The following is a 10,507-nucleotide window of genomic DNA, read 5'->3' on the forward strand; positions in this document are numbered from 1 at the left end:
CATAGCCACACCCACTCATTTACATGTCATCCAAGACTGCTTTTGTACTAAAATGGCAGAGGTGAATAGTTGCGATGGAAACCATATTGCCCAAAAGTCTACACTATTTACTATATGATCATTTTTCCTTTTTGTCTTTGTAGAAAATGTGTTCCTAACCTGATTTAGAGAGACAGAAAGGATACATATGTGGTACTTAAGGTTATGTATCAACTTGGCTGGGCCTGGTTTTGAGTGGCTGGGCAGCTGAATGTAGTTATTTCCCATGATAAGACCGGTAATCAACACTATGGTGGAATCTATTGGAGCAGCTGAATAGCTGCCTGAATGATGTGGTCTGCTTCCAATATATAAGAAGCAGCTTTGAGGAAGGTCTCTAGCTTTTGGCACACTTGGATACCATATGTAGCCAAGTTGTCCTTTTGCAGCCTGCCATGTTGTCTGCCAATCTTAGGACTGTTAATGGACTTGAATTGGTGGTCTACTGTGTGGTTTGATAATTTGGGGATTGTGCCATCACATTTGTCAACCTTGGGTTTGTCAGCCTTAGCAGTAAGCAGCTGTCTGAGTGAAGAGACACCTCCAGCTCCAGTGGGCCAGAGCAAGATTCAGAGCTGAAGCCCAAGATTGGGGGCTTTCACCCAAACCCTAGAGCCCAACACTTTGAACTTAGACTTCTAGTTTCCTAAACAGTAAGAAAATAAATCTCTGCTTGTTGGAGCCATCCTCCCATTGGTGGTATATATCTGTCAGAGCAGTGCTAGAGGTAACCAAAACACATACACAAACATCTAAAATGAAATATGCCCACTTTCTTATTTATTTCATTCTTAAAGCCTTTTTTGGAATCAGGCAAAGTATTTTAAAAAAATTAAGTTGAGGCATAATAAGAAAATGATAATAAGATATAAAAAAAAAGTTCCTCTGAAATTGCAGAGGAAATAGATCTATAGAATAGAAGAGGGAATATTTAGGGAGGAAATAACATTTGAAGTGAGCCTTGTAAGAAGGCAAAATTTTCTCAGCTGCAATCAAGGAAAGAGTGTTGCAAAAAGAGAGAAAAACTTGAACAAAGAAAATTTACGGTATGTTCAAGGAATAGTGAACACTTGATTATGATTTGTGATATACTGTGAGAGATGAAGCTGTCCCTGGAAACACAAAACAACCATCTTCAAGTTTAAAATTAGAACTAGACAACCAGAATATTCCTTAAAAGCAATGATGGTGAGACTTCAGCTCACTTACTTTGGACATGTCATTGGAAAGACCAGTTGCTGGAAAAGGACATTATGATTGGTGTAGTGAAAAAAGCAACAATCTTAAAGATGTTGCAGGGCTGAATAATATTTTTCTCTGTTATACAGAAAGTTATCAGGAGGCAGAGCTGATTCCACAGCACCTAACAACAGCAACATCACTAGAGGATGCAGCAAAGGTGTTGAAAGGCGGTCAGGCTTTAAATCTTGGCTTCACCATGTAATACTTGTAAACTATTTAACTTCTCTGAGCCTAAGTTATGCCTATCTACAAAATGAGAGGTATTTCTGGGTGGTACAAATTATTAACACGTTAAGATTCATCTCAAAAGATTCTTTCCATCATTTAAAATTAACTGTCTTCCCCCCATTTACTTCCATAGCAGATTCACCGCATTTTTCATTGGGTTTTTGGTCTTACGTGTATGCTTGTCTTCTTCAGTCTTTCATAAGATTCTTGAGGGAAGGGACTGTGTCTTGGTTTTGTGTAAATATTTGTTATATTATTTTCAAAGTAGCATTCAGTCATGGCAGCATGATCCAGAAAAATATTTATTTGATTTTGTTGGTTGGGTGGTTGATTGCATTAGTTTTCACCAATATCTACTTGCCCTTCTGGATGAAGTCTTCTACTTCTTGATGTCAGATTTCTCAAGCAATGTGTTTTGATCAGTGAAATATAAAGAAGTGTGATATAGGTCACTTGCAGATGGAAATTTTGAGAACAAGTCTGTGCTTTGTCACAGTCCTTCTTTGTTCCACACAGCTGGCAAATTTCCAGATTGAGTCTGTTCTTCTGCAACTAAATTGACTTTTATGAGTTAAAAAATAAAAATTAAATTAAATAAGGTCATAAATTGATCTTGTTGTTGACCTTTCTTTAAGTTGATAGCAATTACATTCTATTGTCTTCTTTCTCATTGACATATAGGAAAGGCAGTTTAAAATCATGTTTATGAAGTACTTTGAACAAAAAGAGGCTTTACTGTTATTGTTTATTTCCTAAGTATATATATTTTATAATATTTTCTATTCTGATGAATAGCACATGGCCTAGGACCTTCCTAAATCTTGTTGTGTGAAAGTCACATAGAAAAACAGTGTTAAAAATAAAGGCTCCAATGCCATGCCTGAAGATGATGCAGGGCACTTCTGATGGTCCTTTTCCTTTTGATCTGTTCAGGTATTTAAAGCAGCACTCTCAGAGTAAGGGGCTCATCGCTCAGGAGATGGTCTGCATGAGTTCATGAAGTGTGGGGAAAACCTTAAAACCCTTATTCATATTAAACTTTTATGTCTTTAAGATTTCTACTTTTAAATCTTTAAAAACATATATTGTATAATTTTCTGGTATACCTCACATAAAATTTCTAAAAACATTCATATTTATATGAGTGTACTAAAATTTATTTGCTGATCACTCATTGCCATTGAATGGATTCCAACACATAGCGACTCTACAGAGTAGAACTGTCCCATAGAGTTTCTGAGGTTGTAACTTTATGGGAGCAGACTGCCACATCTTTCTCCCACAGAGCATCTGGTGGGTTCTAACTGCCGATTAGGTTAGCAGCCAAGTGTTTAAACATTGTGCCACCAGGGCTCCTTATATTTACTGATACTCACTGCCATCCAGTCGATTCTGACTCATACCAACCCGAGGCTGTAAATCTTTACAGAAGTAGATCGTCCCATCTTCCTTCCATGGAGTGGCTGGTGGGTTTGAACTGCCAACCTTCTGGTTAGCAGTCAAATACCTTACTTAGGCACTGTGCCACCAGAGCTTCTTGATATGCATGATTAATATAATAAGTAATAATATTTAGCTATGCATTTCTTGTGTTTATTAGCTTTTAACAACAATGGTGGTTGCTTTCTTTCTATATATTAGGATATAATACACATTTTGGAAAAAAAATTTCTTTCTGGTGGTGAATAATCTTCTGGCAGCTTCAGGATCCCATCCAGCATTTTTAGGTTTGGCAAACAGGAGAATACTCTAAAGCAAAAGTTAAAAAAAAAGGAGGGAGGTAACTATATTGACCAAAAGCATTTTATTTCACATTCTTCATAAACGAATGAATTTTTCCTTTGTCTAGTGTTACATGAAAGATGAGAGGCTATAATTATATTCTGTTTTCCTTATCCTTGGAGTGGGACTAAAATAAAATATTATTAATGTTCATGAGCTTATGACCCTGCTCTAGCTTGCCCTGCCAGAGATCTAACAGATTTTTCAGCAGATTGTAAGTATTGATCAGAGAAGTGAGAATGTACAATCTGTTTTTATAAGAGAATTTCATTCCAGTTTTTACGAAGTGTAATGAAGAAAAAAAAATCAATGAGTAGGTTTAGCTAACGAACAATGAGAGAAAAAATGAGATCATGGTTATGTTTACGTTGTAAAGTTAAAAGGTTAAAAACAAAGTAAGAAAGAAAAAGTAAAGCAGTCTTGGTTGTTCTATTGTTTAGTGATTGTTAAGGGAATAATTCTGGCTAAAGGGTTGGTTCATAATATTGTTCTATTTTCTCTTAAGAGAAGGCATTTTTGAAGGTCATATTTCAAATTCAGAGAGCCATTTCCAGGTTCAGGAAGGGATCCTCCAGCCCAACCCAGTTAAATGGTGGCTGTGTACATAGCAGTGTTATATGACAGTGTCCCCTATCAAGTGGGCAACTTTTCTACATCTGGAAATTCTGAAGTGTAGGCCAGAAGAAATTAAAAACATGAGATTTTCCTGGGATGAAAGATACTGAAATGTCTCAGTAGATGCGCTAAGTCAACAAATGAAGGTGGTGACCTCCTTGAAAACTCTCATTGGCTTGTGATTTTCTTAGTGCTAAATACTTTCCACACATTCTCCTATTTAATCCTCATAACAATCCTGAGGTAAGTTTTCATCCCTAGTTTTAAGTAACCTATCCAAGATCATAAAGCCAGTAAGCACTGGAGAGCAAAGATTAAAATCTGTCTATTGGCTCCCATGTACTGACTTATCTGCCAAAGACTCCTAACCATGGCTTCTTTTAAAAAAGTTAGGCTATGCTGAACTAGGATCACATTGATTTCTGGAGTGTGGCAGAGGAATATGTCTGTTGGTGTCCCAAGAAGTGGGCCTACTACCCTCTACCTACAGGGACTTATACTGTTATTTCTATCATTAAGTCCTTTCTCTTTTGAACTGTGCTGTCTTCTAATTGGAGGATCTGAAACAAATGAGGATGGGAAAGACTTAGTCACAACTCTAGAAAATCTTATAGTTTATATATATATAAAATATATGAACATGGTATAAAGGGCCACTACAAGTCCCAAATCCTTGACAGAAAGTTAGCCAGTGATAAAATAAATCCTATTATAATTTTATGTACAATTTTGACTGGTAAATGAACAAGAATTTGGATGAACTTGGAACTTCAGCTTAGTTCCTCAGCATGAGTGGAAGATTAAATCCTTTCCTCCTACTTTAAAATGACGAATGCATTTTCAAGCATGTTCAAAGCAACCCTGTCCTGCCTAAGTGAATATAACCTGGCTTTTTATAGCTTGAAAGTCAGTATTTGTTCACCTTGGAATCCAAGTGATTTGATACTGGAAATATAGTAGAACTCCATTATATCCCTCTTTCCCACATAAATCTATATCACATCATAGATTTCGAAGACAGAGTTATAGTGAGACCTCAGGGCATATCATATTTCAGACAATTAATCTTAATTGCATTGTTGTAAGGCACTCTTAGAAGGGAGGCAAATGATAGAGTTGGGCCCAAAATGTTTTCTGAAAGACCACATATATATTAATAAAATTAAAATGTAATATTAATTAATTAGCTATGTGACTAAGAATGAGTTTTTTATGAATTATGCTGAGATGTCCAGCTAAACCTCCATTGATTGCAGAAAACATAATTTTAAACTCAAAAACTTCATTATAGTTAAATATTAGTTCTCTATTAAAGCAATGTGCTGCTTGTGTTCACCATTATGTAAAAGCAGTTTGAAAATTTATTATCACAGAATGTGAAATTTTGCTTCCAGACAACAATCATAGAGGAAACAACTGAAGTCATGTGATTTATGTAGTAAAGATGGAGATTTGAATTTTCCTTTTGACAATTTTTCATTTTATATCAGGGCTTGAAGAGTCTAATATTATATAGGCCTCTGGAATTTAGTTGCTGTCATGGGGAAATGGCAGCATGAGAAAATAAGAATTACATCTTTTTTTGAAATTGGATGTGGATGAAAGGCTATAATCATAGAACAGGAATAGACCCTAGAGATGACTTAACCCAGTGCAAGGCAAATTCCTACTGAGAGGTGGGAAGATCTGTGGTTACATGGTGGTAAATAGTTTCTAAAAGTCAGTTGCTTGCTTTTATCCTTCTAATTCCCATAAGTGCATGGCTAGTGGTGTCAAAAATTAGTTGGAGATAAATAACTCACAGCCATCCAGTCGATTTGACTCTTATCGACCCTGTAAGGCAGAGTAGAACTACCCCATAGGGTTTGCAAGGCTGTAAATCTTCGTGGAAGCAGATGTCTCATCTTTCTGCCACGGAGCTGCTGGTAGGTTTGAACTGCTGACCTTTTGGTTAGCAGCCGAATGCTTTAACCACTGTGCCACCAGAGCTCCTGGAGAAAAATAAGTGGGCATATTGCTTGGTGCACTTTCCAAGGTTATTTAGATTCAATTACTATATTAAGAATGTTTCCAGTAGTGTCAAAAGCAAAAAAATAGTTTATTTTTGGCATATCTTTGAACGCTTTCAACCACTGGAGTAGACCAAATCATTTACCCCTTTGTATTGAGTTAATGGTGCCCTTGTGACCCAAAAGAGTGAAAATAAAACCAGAGAATAAACAATTCATAAGATTATCTACAGGGAAATTGATAGGAATCTGTATTTAGAAATTTTAAAAATGCACAATATTTATTAAACATTATGGGAGAAAATGCAGAGGATTTGAAAGTCTAAAATGAAGCATATTTGCAAAGTCACATTACAAAAGTTGCCTAAAAGTAGTTCAGCAGTAATAAATAGAGAGAAAAAAGTATATTAAAGATGACAAAAAGGATCAGTTCTAACTTCTTTAGATGAGACTAGAGGGACTTAGGGAGCTCTGGTAGCATAGTGGCTAAAGCACTTGACTGCTAACCAGAAGGCTGGCGGTTCAAACCCACCAGCCACTCCTCGGAAGGAAGGTTGGGCAATCTTACTTCCGTAGTGATACTGCCTCGGAAACCCAAGGAGGGGTCGCTATGAGTCGGGGGCCAACTCGACGGCACATAACAACAACAACAAGAGGGACTTAAGGAGCTGTGGTGGTATAGGGGATAAAGCATTTGGCTGCTAACCAGAAGGTCAGTGGTTCAAACCCACCAGCTACTCTGCAGAAGGAAGTTGAGGCAATCTACTCCAATAAAGATTTATAGCCTCAATTAGGGTCACTGTGAGTCGGAATGGACTCGATGACAGTGAGTTTTTGAGAAGCATCTAGCACACTCACTCTGAAGTGTTTGGCACCTAGCAGACACAATAAATATTTGCTCAATGAATGTTAGTGGGAGAGGAGCAACTGGTAAAAGTATGATATTCAAATGAGGTGCAAAAAGTCTGTTTGGAGGCTTACCGTTGCCGGTAATTTTGGTGGAACTCACAAGGGTTCCTCTTGAGTATAAGGGATTCTAATGGGGTGCACTGTAAACTGGAGAGTCCGGTCAAAGTCTCAATCTTGTTTTCAGCCAAGGATAAATGCTGTATCTGAGGTATCTTTGGCAATTGTTTGAAAGATGTAAGATGATTTCTGTTTAGGTTTAAAACTCTGCAGCTGGATACAAAATTTAACATCATGTCACTCATCTCCTAAAGAGAATATTTAGCTACCAAATCTTACATAGGACTAGCATGCCTCATACCTGAAGAGAGTGGCGGTGATATTTTCCACTAATGTGGTTTATAACAAATGGGAAATGTTTGTACTAAAATTTTAAGAGAGAGCAGGCAGGATACATGAGACTGTGAGGTTGTTGAGTGCCGTGGTCTGTTTTCTTTTCCAACATGTACACTCAATACCTGGCACAGTATTTGCCCCATGCAGGTTCTCAGCATGTCCTGAGTGAAAGAGCGGATGGCTGCATATAATTTCAGCAAAAAGCAGCAAAAGCACACACAAATAAACATAATAACTTGGGAAGAGTGAATATTGCCTCTAAGTGATAAGATTGTAGTTATTTTCCTTACTTTTTACTTTTTTATATTCAGTTCCTAATTGAGAAAAATAGCTTTTAAAGTCAGAAAAGTTTTTTTTTTCAATATTAAAGAAAACTAAAAAGTATCCTTCAGAGGAGTAAAGTGTGTTGACATTTGAGTTGAACACGCTTTCCTGATAAACAATGCTTCTGAATAGTTTTGCCTTGAAGCCATAACTGTACAAGAATCCATGTGAACAGAGAAAATAATTCAAAATCTATCACTGATACCTTGCCTTTAGGAGAAATTCCTTTACCAATAAGTTGGGATTTAATGCACCAGAGCAACACAGTGTACTTATTTATGAGCTTTGCATTCCACAAAGACACTTAGTAAATAGTATTACTAGTGGTAAACATTGTTCTATGCAGAAAGAAGACTGCCAGGCAGCATATTCAAAAAGAGAACTCAGTTTCAATCCACCCAGATTTCATCTATTGTCTTCATTTTCCTTGTTTTGTCCAAGTTCTTTTCCATATGTATATTTACACAGTTCTTATCAAGTCATTGGTAATTTCTTCTTTATTCCAGGCTACATATTATCTTTGGCTTTAGGTATATTTTCATACTATTAGACAATTTCTAGTGCCAAACCAGGCCCAGACAGTTTCTGACTCTCTTCATTCAATTCTGGATCAGTCAAGTTCAGACACTCCAACTAAATAATCTACTTCAGTGTTTCTAAATTATGCTATAAACATATATTACTGTTTTTTTTAAAATTTGTTGTGCGTTTATTTTAAAGATATTAGGAAAATACAACTGATATATCACTATCATATCCCCACTACCTAGAATAGAGTGTGGCAAAAAAAAAAAATAAAAAAGACTAAATTAATCAATCAAATGCTGTTGAATTTTTGGTAGTGATACAAAGTTTATTTTGGAAAATTAATTTAGGTTATTTTAAAATTAGTCATTTAAGAAGAACATATCAAACAAACCCAAACCCACTGCCATCAAGTCAATTCTGACTCATAATGACCCCCATTGGGTTTCCAAGGCAATATATCTTTACAGAAGTAGATTGCCCAGTCTTCCTTCCATGGAGTGGCTTGTGGGTTCGAACTGCCAACCTTCAGGTTAGCAGTCAAATGCCTTAGGCACTGCACGACCAGAGCTCCTTAAGAAGAACATACTAAATTCAAATACTATAAAAGAGTGTCTAAAGTTTTGAAGGGGCTTTGAAAATGAGTGAAGGTGGGGATACCCAGACACATTGAAAAGCCTCACACTTCCTCCCTCTGCTCAACTGATTCCTCATCCTGTGCAGCTATGATGGTCTCTTTTTGTTGCACTTCCTCAGTCCAAATTCAGAGATGTGTCTTAACCTGTTCTAGAGTTCGACCTTCCTTCTTGTGAATGCTCAACTTGCATCTTCTCTTGATTCATGCCTGAAGAACTCTGCCCCTGCTACCTAAGCTCCCTCTACCTGCCCATTCTGTGTGGTGAAGCAAATGAAAGCAGTTGCTGTGGAGTCCATTTTGACTCAGTGCTTCTCTGTTTTATGGTGGAATTGTGCTCCCTACAGTATCCAGTGGCTGATGTTTCAGGAGATTACCAGATGTTTTTTTCTGAAGTGCCTCTGCATAGACTTGAACCCCCAACCTGTCTGTTAGTAGCACTTTACAAAAAAGGTTCTTAAGAAATCTTGAGCAAAGAGACTAGTTATCTTTAAAATAAAAAAGGAAATTTGGAAGACCAAAAACAAAAACAAAAACAAAAAAACCCACACCAAACGTGTGGGATCGATTCCAACTTATGCTGACCCCACATGGTACAGAGTAGAACTTCTCCAAAGGATTTTCTTGACTCTCAGAAGCAGATCTCCAAGCTTTTGTTCTGTGGTACTACTGGGTGGTTTGAACACCCAACCTTGAAATTGCTAGACAGGCACAAACAGCACCACCCAGGGATCTCCTGGAAGACCTGGAGATCCATAATAATTTTTTTAAGTTTGTTTCTGTCACTGATGTGTTCACTGTCCCTTCTTCATTAGAATGTAATCTGGGAGCCAAGACTTGTTATTAATTATTTACTGTCTCTCAAACTAGCTTGTAGACTCATTCTGCACTGATAAATATCAATAAAAATTATAATCCTACAGCTCTAATGCATATATAATTGCATTTTCCAATTTACAGTATAAGGAAAATGGCAAGATTTTTTTCTTTTTCTTCTTTTGCAAATATGGTTCCATGATTACAACTATTTCTCTAACAATTGATAATAAAAATATTAATTTTGAAAAATGTAGACTTACCCCCTAAAGTGTGGCATTTTGATGTAAATTTCTCTTTCTCCCATACATGTCATTTTAGCAGGAAGCCTTACCTCCAAGTGCTAACTACACAAAACACAATGCATGCATAGACAAAGATCACATGTATACAAAGCAAAGAGTTTACTTTAATTAATAACTGGAAGTAGTAGGAACAGGTACCTTGGCAATCTTATGGCACTTAAATCCACCAGTGAATTATCCATTACCCAAAGGATTTGGACTCGAATTAATCTTCGAAGAATCCTGTTAAAATTTTCAACTTGATAAGGATCACCCAAATCCTGAAATGAAATATTCAAATTCTGAAGAGAAAAACAAATAATAAGAAATAAAGCATGTTTTTTGTCAACTTTTAAAAATGAAAAATATATTATTTAAATGAGTAATTTTCATCCTTTTTTTAAAGGGGGGTGTATCTCTAGTGGATATATCCCAACACTCACAATTATGGCCCAGTGATTCACCAGGTAGGGAGAGAGACAATCCTGATCAGAATTATTGAGTGGCATACAAGATTCAGCAGGGGGAAATGGGATCTTTAAACAGATTTTGAAATTCTCTGTTGTTGTTGTTAAGTGCCGTTGAGTCGTTTCCGACTCATAGCGACCCCATGCACTGCAGAACGAAACATTGCCCGATCCCGCGCCAGCCCCACAATCCCTGCTATACTTGAGCCCATCATCGCAGCCACCGTGTCAATCCATCTC

The 10,507-nt window shown here is 36.8% G+C and overlaps 1 protein-coding gene across 1 annotated transcript in view; it reads right to left on the reverse strand.

Annotated features, from left to right (window-relative positions):
• Positions 1-4,420: 4,420 nt before the first annotated feature.
• The window catches only part of LOC103201903, a 30,131-nt gene continuing 24,044 nt past the window's right edge, over positions 4,421-10,507 (reverse strand). Inside the window, 3 exon segments of the mRNA XM_007946661.2 lie at positions 4,421-4,466; positions 6,897-7,094; positions 9,960-10,102. Coding sequence (XP_007944852.2) covers positions 4,421-4,466; positions 6,897-7,094; positions 9,960-10,102 — 387 coding nt within the window.

This window comes from Orycteropus afer, unplaced genomic scaffold, assembly GCF_000298275.1.
Source record: "Orycteropus afer afer isolate SDZICR_OR568_19922 unplaced genomic scaffold, OryAfe1.0 scaffold00168, whole genome shotgun sequence".
Classification (NCBI taxonomy): domain Eukaryota; kingdom Metazoa; phylum Chordata; class Mammalia; order Tubulidentata; family Orycteropodidae; genus Orycteropus; species Orycteropus afer.